The sequence below is a fragment of the Nicotiana tabacum genome, chromosome 10, assembly GCF_000715075.1.
Source record: "Nicotiana tabacum cultivar K326 chromosome 10, ASM71507v2, whole genome shotgun sequence".
In the NCBI taxonomy this organism is placed as follows: Eukaryota; Viridiplantae; Streptophyta; class Magnoliopsida; order Solanales; family Solanaceae; genus Nicotiana; species Nicotiana tabacum.
The window spans coordinates 36,728,791-36,743,972 of NC_134089.1; the positions used below are offsets into that span (position 1 = coordinate 36,728,791).

Here is a 15,182-nt window from a genome sequence, read left to right on the forward strand (position 1 = left end):
GGAGAACTCAACAAATATTCAAGGCTTTTTCTCAATCAGCCTCGAATACTAGGGGAATCCCTCTCGAAGTTTATCTTTTCGAAAAAATTGAGTTATGCTTAAGGGGACCTCGATAGGAAAATATTGTATTAGGCCAAACGGTCGAATGAACCGTGTCCATATAGAACAATTGAGCCTCCGAAGGCAAGAACATTTACACATATATCAAGTAATCAAAGAAGCCTCTCTTCTTGTCAAAAAGTTGTGTGCCTCAAAGAAGTTTACTACATTAATGCAAAACGGCTCAAGGGCCAAAAATCCTCGAACATTCGTGTTGTCGAAGCCATAAAAACTCGAATTTGTAAGACCTCAATAAGGCAACTTCGAGCTCGTAAAACCTCAACGAGGCGCGCTTAAACTTATAAGACTTCAATAAGGCAATACTGAGCTTATAAGACCTCAACGAGGCATACTCAAATATGTAAGACCTTAAAAAGTCATAACCCCAATATTAAGGCCAAGGCTACATTTCGAACTTGTAAGACCCCTAAAAAGGCATACACTCGATATAGACGCCAAGGTCACCGCACCCGGGGACTAAAGGCTACGGCCAAACATAAAGACTACGGTCGAACTAAAAGGCTACATCCGAATTAATGCGGCTCGGATACGTCTGACTGCCGCCATAAAACTAAAGGCCTTCAAATACTTCGAAAAGAACCGGTTAATCAGGCTACCCTCGGCATAAGCAAAGGAGCTTCGATAATATCAGCTCAGAACAATAAAAAGGCTTCAAAACAATCAGCCTTCGATGAAAAGGTCTCAAAAACTCAGCCTTCGAGCGAACATACCGAGGTACTCAGCTATTGTCACATATCGACTCACAATCGAGGTTGTCGTTTGATCCGTCGAAGGATCAGACGAACATAAAACATGCCAAAACATAATCAAAACTTCAAAAGTCTTTAGCCAAAATGAGGGAAAACTATAGCCATATTAGAGGTCGCATCGACCCAATCTAAAAGAGCCTAAGAGCCAATGCATAAGAGCCTAAGGGCCAGCCTAAAGAACCTAAGGGGGAAAAACTATAGCCATATTAGAGGTTGCACCGACCCAATCTAAAAAGTGCATAAGGGCCAATGCGTAAGAGCCTAAGGGCCAGCCTAAAGAGCCTAAGGGCCAATGCATAAGAGCCTAAGGGCTAATCTAAAGAGCCTAAGGGCCAATACGTAAGAGCCTAAGGGCCAATATGTTGAACCTAAGAGCCGATCTAAAAAGCCTAAGGGACAATGTGTTAAAAACTTGAGGGTCGATAACCCACGATCAAAATTTAACTCGAGGATCGAACCCCGAACGATCAACTATTATCGATCATTCATCGAGCATGAAAACCTAAGGGGTTTATATTATAAGTACGACACATCGGACTGGTTATCGACAAACATCAAAGTTTATTCCAAAAAGGCAAAAGGAAGACAAGAAATGACGAAAAGCAAAGATCCTTATATATATAATAAAGGTTTATAAAGACATATTTTCAAGGCTCACGCTTGGAGCCCTTACACAAAAAATGAACAAATAAAAACCTAATCTACCGTCGGGGTCACTTGACCGGACGGAGCTCCCTCAGAAGTTGTGCCTTCAATGGCTTGGCCCTCGACCCCCGGAACATTAACGACCTCCTCCCCCTCGGGGACTTCACCTTCATATTCATCATCCTCCGAGTCGATGGCCGAACCATCATCGGAAGAAAGCAAAGCTGCTGATTCTTCCTCTAGGGCTTTCACCCTCTCGATCTCAGCAGACAAATCGATGGCCCCTGCATGTACATCCTCGAGCGCCCATCTCCGAGATCTTAATCAAGCACGCTCCAGGGCTCGGGTTAGTTCAAGCTCAACCTCTTCAGATACCTTCTTGGCTCGAGCATTTCCAGCTGCAACATCTTCTCGTACGAGGATATGAGCGCATTGGCTTCGGACTTGGCTGCAGATAGCGCGACGACCGATTCAGCATGGAGATCCTTATGCTTACTACTGTCCGCCCTTGCATCCTGAAGATGATGTTCAACTAAGGTCAACTTCCCTTGGAGGGTATCTCTCTTGGAGGCTATCTTGTCCACACGCTGCTTGAGTTTGAGAATCTCAATATCCCTGGCTTCGAGCCCCTCCCTCATCAGGACATCTTTCTTCTCAAGCTGCAAAAATCAACCTAAATGTGTTAAATGCTAAAGTAGGACAAGCACAAAAATAAAAACATACGAAGACTGTATTACCTGTTTAGCAAGATTGGTCCGTTCTCGAGACACCATCTCCAAACGATCTCAAAGGTTATGAAGTTCTTCCTCCTTTTTGGAAAAAAGTGCTCTGATCTCGTCAGCCTCTGATGAGAGACTCCTACACTCTTCCTCATAGTAGGTCAACTCAGCTTGGGACTTAGCAAAGGCCTGATTGTAAAGCACTATAGCCTGAAAGTGTAAAAGAAGAAGATCAAGAAGATGAGGATCGGAGCTCAGAGCATAGTCGACGAAAGATTACCTGTTTGCAGAGCTTCTCGGCTTCCTAAAAAATGAGCAAGGCGTTAAGCTCGGGGTTTTCTTCGACCCCAGTGAAGAATCCTTCAAACACGTCATTCTCCCCGAGGGACGCCCCCACATCGGAAGTCTCTCTATTATGGGCATCCAGTATCTCCCTAGGAGAGAATGCTGGACCCGGCAGAGAATCACCCACATCAATAACTACGGCTGGCTCGATCGGGGCCTTCTCTTACCTCCGAGGGGCCTCAGAACTGGGCTCACCTAACTCATCTACCGAATGCCCCTCGGCTCGGGAAATGTTTTGGCCGTCGACCGGCTCAGGGACATCATCTGACCCACCCTCGAGAGCCTCTGGCCTGAGGTGGGACAACATAAGCAACTTCTGGTTTAGAAGCCTTCAGCTCAACAGCCATTGGCTCAGCAAGGTCCGAAGCAATCATGCTTGCTCTTCCCCCCAGGTGCTAGCGGGGGTTCATCTTTCTCTTCACCCCCATCTCGGGGGATCTCTACTACTTCCGAAGTTAAGGCCGCTGAATCGACCTTAGGCATTTGAGCTTTAGCCTTTTTCAGTTTCGGGGACTTAGTCGGTGATTTTCTCTTTCTCTTCTTCTCCTTGGTAGGTTTTGGGGTATCTGCCTTCCCGGAGGGGGTTTCCCTCATCAAAGAGGCCTCTCCTAGGCCTGCACAAACACAAAATATAGGTACAAAAAATGAGAATACAGTCAAGGGGTATCTCCTTTAAATAGCTCACGTACAACAGAAGAAAAACCTCATAATGAATTTTAGCTTCTCATCGGGCCCTGGCCAGATCGCGCCACACGCGCTTAGCATACGGGCAAGTCGAATCGAGCTAGCGAACCCAGCCCAAGAGATCCTTAATCGCGCTAGGGCACCACACAACAACTGCATCATCGAAGGGAGTTAGTTCAAGGGGAAAATAGTCCAAAGGAAAGAGAATATTTAATTAACATATTCGCTTACGATTCATATTCCATTCCTCGGGGAATGGCATCCTTTCAACAGGAATTAGATCCGAGGTCCTAACTCGGACAAAATGGTTCATCCATCATCTGTCCTTGTATTTGTCGGTGCAAGCAAAGAGAACCTTCGAGGCCCGACGTTGAAGCTTAATTAGACCACCTCGATAAAGTCGGGGCTGTACATCCTAATCAGATGGTCAAGGGTAAAAGTCATCCCCTCGACCATGTTTGCAAAGTGCCTAATCATGTAAATAATGTGCCAGAATGATGGATGGATTTGGCCGAGCGTCACCCGATCTTTTCTGTAGAAATCGTGAATCACAGGGTCTATCGACGGCGAGGATTGTTCTACAGGACATAGGGTAAAAGGATATGTGTATACACTAAGGAAACCGGCTTTATGTGTCGTTATATCTTCCTCCTAAGAAGGAATCTCCACTTGCACCGCCTCTCCCCAACGACAACCAACTTTCACCTTCCCAGTGTCGGTTATCAGGCTAATATATCGTGACATGGGTTCGCACCGCCCCGGTTTCGAAGAAGGCTTGTCAACCTTGAAATCGGAGGTGTTTCACAAGATCCGGGGATGAACTCCTCAAGACGAGGAGGTATTATGGCCTTGCCCTTAGACGAGTGTGAAAATGAAGAAGCTTTATCATCTTGGGGAATAGTTCTAGAGGTCTTTGCCATTTTTGCTGAAAGGTTTCAGAGGAAAAGAGAAAAACTGGATGAAAGACGAACACAAGAAAGAAGTAAGAAGAGTTGTTGAAAGCTTGGAGATATGATGAAAAGTAAAGAGTGAAGGATTGGAGTATTTATAGGGGCCAGTAGTGCGCGCTGGTGAAAGCCAAAGGACGGCCAACCGTCGTAATCAATTCGAGGCTTTTCAAGAGCCGTGCGAACGTGACTTTTGGACATCCCTTTTTGTCACATCAATCGCTTACATGACATACCTGATGTAATGATGGAGGCATTGAAGAGTTGAAGAATTCAAATCATTCCTTGTTTTTTCATTCCAAGAAACGCGGGGACTATCTGTATACGGTCAAAATCAGGGAAGGCTGATTTTAAGGCTTCTATGGCATTTCAAGCCCGGCCTCGATAGGCTCGAAGCACATTCTAAGGCTCGTCCCCGAAGCACTCGCCTCGAGAGGGTATATCGAAGACTCATCACAGCGTACCTCGATGCAGCATGAAAATCGATGACCGTCACAGAAAGGCGGAAACTCCCGAGGGCACGTGATTAGAACTGACAGAGTCTGCGAGAAATAGTACAAATCCGTACTAGGCCATTATACAGCTGTACCAATAGCATTTTCTCGTCATTATTAGACATGTACTATGTTGGGATTCCCCCTCCTATATAAAGGGGACCCTTGTCTTTTTGTAACAGATGAATATTCAATACAATAGAACATTTTCTGCTTTTCTTGCCTAAACGTGCTCAATAATTACTCTAGAGATCTATTGTTTGTTCATTTATTATCATTTATTGTTCTTCATTTATTGCCAATTATTAACCGCAAAAGGCTATCTCTGAGGCCTTCGATATCATTGTTTCTTCATCAATCGTTCATTACTAACTGCCCTAACTGGACCTCGAGGCCCCCCTGTTCCAGCCAGTTCGAGGCCTAGTCTTGCGATAACATTGGTTTGCATATCTTATTCTCTTTACTTACACTTAGCATTTACTGCCTAACAACTAATATTGAAATAAATCACATATTTTTAGAACCACAAAATTAAATATAATTGTTAATACCATTTTCAAGGTAAACCATCCTCGCCGAAATGTTTGTATGCGATCTCATAGGTGATATCCATATCTGGAGGCTCCACTATATAATCAAAATAACAGAGCAATTGACTGGGGAGTGACTGCAACATGTCTTCCGACGTGTGTGCCATCTGTCACAACTGCTCCAATAAAATGTGCCATTAGCATTCTTCTCCAACAAACTCAGCATTATATAATTTTTTCCATACCGGACTAGTCCTCTCCATTTCCTATTGTGTTTATTTTTTTTCAAATTCTTACTTGAATGGATGACACATATTGCACTATTAAAAGTAATATCAATGATTCAGATTTAAGTAACTAAAGCATGGTCTTAACCATAGTCAACATAAAAGATATTCCATATATTTTCTCCCAAAGGATTTGACAATCCCATATATAAAAACTGCAATGGAGATTTCCATTTTTTTTTTTTTGAAAGCTGTAAATAAAAGCGAAACCCTTACAACCAGTTGCTGGTATAAGAAACCGTACCCTCAGCAACTACAGAATAATAAACTATATTATAGACTTACAACGATCATGCTTCAATCATCCCATTAAATACACACAAAAAAAGAATAGTACATCAAACTCTCATCATAATTCCGTAAAACCCAATATTCCCAATCAAAGAATATGATATGCATCCAGTTTTTGTTGGTTTCCAGCCTTTTGTTGATACAAATTGTAATAATCAAACTCTTACGATTCCACCAGTTGATGAGCCAAAGTTGATACCATTTGGTTGGTCTATACAAAAAGAGCAAAAAATAATTAGTGAAATTTTCAACGAAATGAGAGTTGGAACTTTTTCTACTGCATCATCTTCTGAAGGTGATGAAAAAGATCTATTGTACCCAAGAATAAAACCTTGATAATTTGAAAAGAGTTTAATTTTTATGGACGGAGGGTGTAAAATATATTTATGCAATTAAGTTAACTATAAGTAATTACAAGTAAACCTCTATATAGTAAGTTTTATGTAACTGATAACCTTGTAAAAGTAATAATTAATGCTAGTAGAGGTTAATCTAACTAAGTATATATAACTTAAATCCATTTAGGAAATGATTAGATATTTCTATATAATATAAAAGAAAATTTAGATGGAGATCTTACTTTGTGGTCTGTTGTAGAAGAAAAAACATGTTCCAATGACAATGTAACAGAGCAGGAGGACTAATCCTTTGATATAATGTGATGTTCCATCCTGCAAGTACAATTAAAAGTGTCATTATTAACTGTTATTTGATTAAAGAAGATATAATTATCGTATGATGAATTGTTTGTACTCTTCAAAAATGTAGCCCAATCCTCTATCAATCCTCTAAAAAATGGCTTTACTTTTTAGAGAATCTGACATGTGTGCGACAAAATTTTTAAAAAGTTCAAACAACGTAGCTCTTAGGGCTATCACATAGCGACCCAAAAATTAATTACCTGTAAAGTGAAAGCTGTGACAATTATTGCCAAACCGAGGGAGCCAGTCTCAAGAAGACTAAAAACAAGATCCATTCTCTCACCAATAATCCATGCGACAATAACACTTAATGGAACCTGAATGATGTAAATCAGAAGATATCATAAATTAGGTCATATAATAGTTCAAGTTTTATATAGTGATCATCTAATTGGTTGAAATTTGAAATATAAAAACCTTTGATAAGTAATATTACTTAATTCAAAACAGTTGGAAATGAAGAAAGTTATTATATTGAGGGGAAAATAGTATATGTCGAAGATTTAAGTCGAAAAGTTAGGCGAAATATATATATTACATTGTAAAGAGTTATTTCAGTATAAGTATATTTTAATATATTGTAGCAGTAATCTGCCATATTTCATATTACTAGTTTTAATTATTATGAATTGATAATTATTTGTTGTTTTGGTGATCTAATAGTGTAAAAAAATCTTTTACATTATTAGTGCACAAAATTAAACTCTGAAATAAATTAGGAATATAGGGGAGTGAGATACGTACCACAAACATGGCAATTTGAGTTGCTGAGCCTAGGGCAACTCCCAAAGAAATGTCCTGCGTTATGCACCAAATCGATTTTTAGGTTCCCTTATTAGCTTATTATTAATGCAGGAATATGATCACTATTCAAATTCGACATACCAATTTATTTTTGAAAGCAAAAATGACAGCGCCAGCATGTTCTGCAGCATTTCCAACAATTGGTAACAAAATAACACTGATGAAGCTCACTGAGATTCCCCAAGAATCTGATGCTGCCTGTTGAATTTTAATGTCAAATAAATTAAATTGTCAAGACTTCATAATTAAAAAGAATATATATCTTTAATGATTATTAATTAGTTCATTAATTACTGACCTCAATAGTACCAACAACATATTCAGATAATAGAGCAACAACTGCAGTCATTCCTACCAACCATGCAAATGCACTCCAGAATCCAAGCACTGCTTCCTCTTCTTCGACTGTGTCATCATCTTCATTTTCTTCCTGATCATTATAACAATTTATAACTTAGTCAAATTCAATATGAATCGAGTCATGCAATAGCTAGCAACAACTAATGAAGGAGGATTTAACTTATATATACTAACAATGTAAAAAAAAAAACATTATTAGTATAATTTAAACGGTTGTAACATTGTTTTTGCAACATTTGCAGGTTATCACATTAAGATAATTATAAACAGTTATACATTGTTATAAGTCATCTTAACTTGATGGTTAAAAAGTTGGACACTATCCGTTCACATAAGTTGATTAAATTCACGTTTTACTTGCTAATCGTGAAAAAAAAAATATACAATCAATATAATAATTTCAGTTGTGACGGCAACATACCTTTCTCGACCTTTTAGCTAAGATGAAGTATAGTATATGTTCTTATTAATTTAATATCTGATATATGGGTTATTAGTCCGCACAATATTATTTAATTTTTTAAGGGGAAAGGTACGACAAGGTAGTTTGCCACTTGGGCCTTGCGCGTCGCACTACAGCCCAAGCCAGGCGCACCTTATAAAAGAAAAAATAAGTATATGACTTACATTTGTAACTTAAACTCGTGATAAATACGGAGACTTACAGCTTGTGCGTCAAAAAGTTGGCGGTGGGTCCACAACTGGAAAACTAGGTAACCGAGGTAGGCAATGAGCATGACAATGCAGCTGACTCTTGATAGAAGAAGAGTTGCTTTAGCTGTAACAGCAACAGATTCTCCAACTCCAGCATAACGAAACATCAATGGTAGCATATGACATAATAGTCCCAACAGCAAAAGCAGTGAGTTCACATCTGCTTGTTTCTGTTCAATTACATAAAGCCAGTAAAATTAAAAAGTTGTTGTACATATATGTTAATCTCTTAATCCAAACACTAATTAATAGTGAGGGAGAGAGGCGGAAAAGTGAACATTTCGTAAAAGAACATGTTTTTAGTGTTCGGTGGGTAAAAATATTTTTCAAATATGAGAAAATAACAAAAAAATATATAGTACGTACCCTGTCATATTTTTGTTCCTTGGAGAGATTAGCAATGCCACCACAGAAGAGGGAGGTGCCAAGAACCAGAAGAAGGTTTGAAAGTATAGAGCCCAATAGGGAGTATTTCACAACATCTACTTTGTGTTGCGTCAGAGCAAGAATTGCTATTATCAGTTCCGTTGCGTTCCCACACGTTGCATTTAGAAGCCCTCCAACTGAACAAAAACACATGCACAATATTTATTAATTAGTCGGATCCCAAAAATAAAAAGGAACCCTAATACCTTTTTTTCTGTCAAGCTAAAAGCATCAATTTATTTTATTAAGAAAACACCAAAAATAATCATGCAATTAAAGACTCAAAATACCTTTACATTATCAATATAACTGTTGTTGAAGATGGTATAAAAGAATTGTACACCGCCAGTGCAAAAATTAAATTTATTTGTTCAATTTTCAGTTCCTAAGATTAGGTCATCGTACGCTTTGTGGTCCTCCTGTATACATTATCCTGGCTAAAAAAGAAATCTCTTTGATAATATTAATGCTAAAACTAAAGCTGTTATAGAGAGGATACAGAACTGCACTTCAATCTTATCTTCTCTTTATCCTTTATCTTTTTTTCTTTTTATTGGAGAAAGAATATATATTGGGAGTTCTAATTAAAATATTGGCGAAATAAACAAAGAGGTTTCTAGTTCAGACTTACATGAAAGCTATATATAAAAATAAATGGTAAATTAGTTAGTACCTGTTGGACCAGTGAAGAAAGCTATTTGTCTGCAAATTCAACGATCATAAACGGAAGGAAACAAAAATAATAATCAGATAATAGTAAATTAAATTAATATATAAAATTTTGATTATAAATTAGGGAATCAATCTCCTTACTCTGTCAAAAAGCTGATCCGTTCAGCCAATGGTGTGAGTCCAACTAAACTCAATCCAAAAACCCATGACTGATTTTTTTAAGAAAAAATAATAAGAATGTCAGTACAATGAAATAAATTAATAATAAGAAATAACAGAAGTGTTGATTAAATAATAGCTTCTCAGATCCGTATCATTCAACGGCTCTTTTTGCTTGTCCAAAATGAAAATTTAATCACCGTTTAAAATACTACTCAAACTTCTAGTATTTTGTGTTTCATTCATGCATAAGGTCATAATCTGTTAGAACTACATAACCATCTAATCTAAAATTTATAATATTTAATAAAATACAGTTTTGATTAGTTAATTACTCTATGTATTTTATCTTCATTACACCTCGTCACGTTCGTGTCTGGTTCTTCGTTTCACTAAAAATATATTTTTCCTTTAATTTTGGGTGACAGTGAGATAGAACACTGGACAACCTATTACCTATTCTAATCAGAGCGGACCTATATAGTAATTAGAGAGTTCACTGGCACCTGAAGAGTTCAGTAAATATATATATATATATATATATATATATATATATATATATATATATATATATATATAGTGATACGTAGAAGGACACCTTATATATAAAGTAGATTTTGGTTGAATGCAAAAGTGCATCGGCAACTTTCAAATCATGGGTGCGCCTGACTCTAATATCTAATATCATGTTAAATTGTAATTAAGCATTAGATAAAATGATCAAAGTAATTCAATAAAATCAACAAAAAAAATTAACAATAATAAAAAGAAAAGAGAAGATGACTTACTCTTCCAAAGTTTTGGTAATGAGCAAGAATGGCAAAAGGGACAGCAATGAAGAGCACAAAAAGTTTAGTTCCTAAAATGACCTCTTGAATATTAGCAAGAACATCTCTAACAATGCTGCAAGGTACTTTACGGACAAGGGTAAGATCGGATTTTTTTCTCAGAGATGCAGAGGACACGTTATGAGCTGTTCGGCTACGGCCATGTCCGTGCCTCATTTCTTTGCTTAAGGGTTTAATATTTCCATTTTCTAAGAGCCATGTTTCTGCTGCTGGTGCTGATGATGAAGACATTGGTTTTGAAAATGTCGTGTATTCTTTTTTGTATTTGTTTGGTTTTAATCTATGCTGATGCAAATAGTTTTAAATATGTAATTATAAGAAACGTAACCAAGAGAGATAACTATGGAGTATGAAGGGTTTTGAGTACACTGTTGTATTGGTAAGTAGTGATAACTGTCTGTGTGAGTACGGTGGCCTTGAATATACATTATATAAGAAATGATTTGGAGCAAGCAATTTCCCCGAAGTTTCTATTTTTGTTTTTTTGGGATATCATTAGAAAGTTTTTTTTTTTTTTTAAATGTAACTTCTTTTAGGAAAACAAAAAATCTATTACAGTGATAGAAATGGGTGAAATTTTTGCCGGTTGTCCTTTTCTGTATCATCTTTAGTAAATGGTCATCTTTTATTTCTCCTGTAATTGATTGACCGTTTAAACCACGGTCTAAATATATTGAGCAAATTAAACATTTTATGATAAAATATTAGATCACAGTTTAAATTTTTGTAAATTATTGCAGACGCTAGACCACGATTGAAACTTATATAAGTTATTCAAAAGTTAGACCGCAGTATAATATTTTGTGAGCAAACTGAAAGTTATATGAGCAATTATTATACCTGAGTCTAATGTTGTCCGAAAGGGTAATTTTCCAAGGTTGCACATTGTAATGATTCGATAGGTCATTTTGAATACTAGCTTCTTTTTGTGTGTTCCGAGACTTTACATATCTCAATTTGATGATTTATGACTTGTGTGTATGGTCCGTATCGATATCCGAAAAGTTCATATGTGAAATTCTAAAGAAAATGTGATTATTTACTTTAAATGTCACCAGAGGTGACCACGGTCAACGCTTTTTGTAAATGAGCTCGGATCGATATTTTGACGATTTCAGTAGGTTCATATGATGATTTTGGACTTGTACGTATATTTGGTTGGGGTCCGGGAGATCCGAGGCGGTTTCGGCGCATTATGTGAAAAGTTGAAAATGAGTTTTAAACTTAAAAATCTTGAGTTTTAATGACATATTATTGGTATTTCGTGTTATTTTGATGATTTGAGCTAGCAAGCGAGTTTGTATGATGTTATTACACTCGTGTGGATGTCCGAATTGAAACCCAAGGGGCTTGGGTGAGTTTCGGAGGCGTTACACACTGATTTTTTTGGCTTAACGAGACTATTGATGTTGAATGTCTGCAGGTCTCGCATTTGCGAGAACTTGTTCGCAAATGCGAGCTTCACTTTTGCAAAGTCAGGCTCGCATTTGCTAAGGGGGACTGGGAGTTGGGATCTTTGTTTGATTTGAAGGCTTGTTCTAAAAAAAGCCGTGTTGGATTGTTGATTGTGTTCCGAAAAGAGGTAAGTGTCTTGTTTAATATTGATTTGAGGGAAATAAGGTAGAATCAAGTCTATTTGCTATGTGATCCATGTGTTGGGGGTGGCACATATACAAGGTGACGTGTGTATATGCATTGGCCATGAGATAAGCATGGAGCAAAATTAGTCTTAATTGTGCCATGTTATTTTGTGTATTATGTCTTTCATGTCTTAGATAGATTGATTAATTCTTTGATTACTCGTATTCATGTTATTTCTTACGTTGAGATTATTATGGTAATGGGTGTTGAGATCGTGAATTTGTTGATTGGTTATTGGCATTAATCATTGAAAGATTCTCATATGACGAGTTGTGTTCAAATACCATTGTTGATGTTTAATTTGCTTCTAACCTTTCTTGGTATTGTGTTGTTTGTGATTGCATGGTGAGGAAGAGTGACATGCACGAAGGATGTTGTCGTGCTTGTGAGGAAGAGTGATTGTGACGAAAGGCGTTTCGTGCCTTATTTACATATTGATATTATTGCTTGCGTGAATGTGAGGATATGCACGAAGGATATATCCGTGCTTGATTACTATTTTATTATGTGAGGATGAGAGTAAACTCATGAAGAGTAATGTCGTGCAATTGTTTTACATTATTATATGAGGATGAGAGTAAAAGTACGAAGGGTGATGTCGTGCAATTTTGTTTATTTCATTGTTCTTTACTTTGACATTGAAATGTGAACTTGGCTTTATGGCTTTGTTATTTGCTTTTGAAAGATTGTTCGGAGTTGTTGTCACTCTACTCTAAGCTTCTGCTTTAAGCCCCTTTACTTATATACTTGTTATTTCTTTACTTGTTGTTATTCCGTCTTTATATCTGACACTTTACTTGTTATTTCATTACTTCTTAATATATTATTTCATAAGTTTATTGTAGGTGTCTTGTCTTAGCCTCGTCACTATCCCGTTGGGGTTAGGCTCGACACTTACTGAGTACATTGGGCCGATTATACTCATACTATATTTCTGCACTTCCTGTGCCGATCAGGACATTGGTACCAGCGGAGTCCCGAGAATTGCTTAGCAGATACGAGTCGGGTGATTCAAGGTAGAGCTGCATTCTGTTCGCAAGCCTAGAGTCACCTTCCTGTTTTTATTGTATTGTTTCCACATTTCGAACATTGTTGTATTTCTTTCAAAATAGTGTATGTAGTGAACTCTAGAAACTCGTGTACTTGTGACTCTACATCTTGGGAGGGTTGAACGTTAGTATGGATTTCAGACTTATCTTGTTCATTTTCGAGCTGCTCTTACTTTTCTTATTATCTTGCTGATTAGTCATTTATTGTTATACTTTTGTACTTAACTGTTGTGTGTTGATTTGCCTAACAAATAATGTTTAGCGCCATCACGATCCCACTGGTTGAAATTTTGGATCATAAAACTTTTAAAAATAGAGATAAAACGTGACTTAACCAAAGGAAAAGAGGATAATAAGAATCAAATATACACTCATTTTGTGAGACACTTCACTAGTACCACTAGACGCACGACCATGAGTAGTAGTGATATAAAACCGGCAACAATGTTCCCTATGATATTCAATATATTTTCATAATTTTGGAATACTACTCTCTCCATTTTAATTTATGTGAATTCATTTGATCGAGTACGGTGTTTAAGAAAAGAGATAAGAGTTTTGAACTTATGGTATAAAATGAGGCACATATATTTTGTGTGGCTATAAATTACTGCATAAAGGTAAATTATTTCCAAATAGGGAAAAGAGTAATTCTTTTTGGCACGGACTAAAAAGGAAATAGGTTCTCATAAATTAAAATAGAGTGAGTATATATTATCTAAGTTTGTGGATCTAACCTTTAATATATCAGAAATTGCAGAAGGTCTGAAATATTGAGTAGAAGTAACTTTAACTGATCGGTTAATCTGCGATTCATGTGATATGTGCATGCAAAGCACAGTAAAATACTATATAGGGGACTCTGCTGGCTGTGGTCGTCTCGATAAATGCAGCTCACCTAAGTCTCCGTATCAACCATGCTGCTATGCCACTGAGCCATTAGCCACATATAAACCTGTGCAACAAAAATGCACAACAAGTGTAGTATGAGTACGAAAACAACGTGTACCCAATGAGTATCTCGTCTAATCTAGAAGAAGTAGAGCCGAGAAGTCGACTTCAACACTTACTAATGGTCCAATAATAATATTGTAAAAGTGTGAGAAATTCATGGATTTCATAAAGCAAAATTTAACTCATAAAGCCGGAAAGCAGGTAAATAACTTCTCAAATAATGAAGGATTTCCAAAAATTTATTTTTCATTATCTTTATCAATTTATCTCTGGCGAGGAAGGGCAGTTATCAATATTTAGAATTCTCAGGCAAGCAATACAAGCATGCGCATATCATGCCGAGGTCGTACGGCCCGATCTAACATAAATGTAAAATGTGCATTGCCGAAGGTCGAACGGCGCGAACCATAGATGCATCTATTACCCCGTTCGCGAATCATCCATGCGACGTGGTCAACATAAAATAAACAAACACCCTGCTCGCGAATCATACATGCGACGCATGTACACATAGAATCACATATTCAAACAGTTAATCAAGACTTCATTAGGGAAGTTCTATCCAAATAAAAGTCAATTCTCTTTTAACGATTAATAAAATGAAGTTTAATCCCTTTTTGAAATTCATTTATCAATTCGATAAGATTTAAGCAATTCAACTACCAACAAGATTACAGATATTTCAGGTATAGCATGCTTTTGGGTCCTAGATTACCCGAAATTATACATAATAATAGCTACGTACGGACTCTCATCACCTCGTGCGTACGTAGCCCCATATTCCTCTTTATGACTCCCTCTTGTTATCACGAAAATAATAGTAGCAGCTTTTACAGTTTACTACTCTCTTTAAGATTGTGTATTCCCAAAAATAAGAAAACTAAGAAAACAGAAAATCCCTCTAAAAAGAGAAGCGCAGATTATTTTGAGTTGTTGACGTTGACAGAGTTGTTAGGAATACAACAAAGTTTAATTTATAATTGAACTATATTTTAGATACAAACAAATATTGCGGTGAAGCGGTAAATATATTTTTATTTTTA

General features: G+C 37.1%; 1 protein-coding gene and 1 pseudogene across 2 annotated transcripts; one reads left to right on the plus strand and one right to left on the minus strand.

The window, feature by feature from the left end:
• Window positions 1-5,854: 5,854 nt before the first annotated feature.
• Window positions 5,855-11,013, minus strand: LOC107831601 (vacuolar cation/proton exchanger 3). 2 transcript variants are annotated; one of them, XR_012695449.1, is made up of 11 exons: window positions 10,436-10,981; window positions 9,630-9,697; window positions 9,490-9,518; window positions 8,757-8,953; window positions 8,342-8,560; window positions 7,615-7,746; window positions 7,398-7,514; window positions 7,257-7,310; window positions 6,690-6,829; window positions 6,392-6,513; window positions 5,855-6,022 (listed from the first exon to the last, which is right to left on the minus strand). XR_012695449.1 is itself a non-coding variant. In XM_016659386.2 (11 exons), exons 1-11 carry the CDS (start codon window positions 10,724-10,726, stop codon window positions 5,967-5,969), a joined length of 1,371 nt encoding a protein of 456 aa, XP_016514872.2. In that variant the 5' UTR covers window positions 10,727-11,013; the 3' UTR covers window positions 5,855-5,966. The 2 variants fall into 2 exon arrangements, 1 of the variants encoding a protein (XP_016514872.2); XM_016659386.2 differs by having other exon boundaries at window positions 6,392-6,482; window positions 6,713-6,829; window positions 10,436-11,013.
• Window positions 8,094-8,276, plus strand: LOC142165681 (U2 spliceosomal RNA; annotated as a pseudogene).
• Window positions 11,014-15,182: the final 4,169 nt, after the last annotated feature.

Coding starts and splice junctions, on each gene's coding strand:
- LOC107831601 (XM_016659386.2), bottom strand. CDS start 10,726: ATGTCTTCATCATCAGCACCAGCAGCAGAAACATGGCTCTTAGAAAAT. Junction 9,519..9,629: donor CGGATCAGCTTTTTGACAGA/GTAAGGAGATTG, acceptor TTGAATTTGCAG/ACAAATAGCTTTCTTCACTG. Junction 8,954..9,489: donor TTTCTTCACTGGTCCAACAG/GTACTAACTAAT, acceptor GTTTTTGTTCAG/TTGGAGGGCTTCTAAATGCA.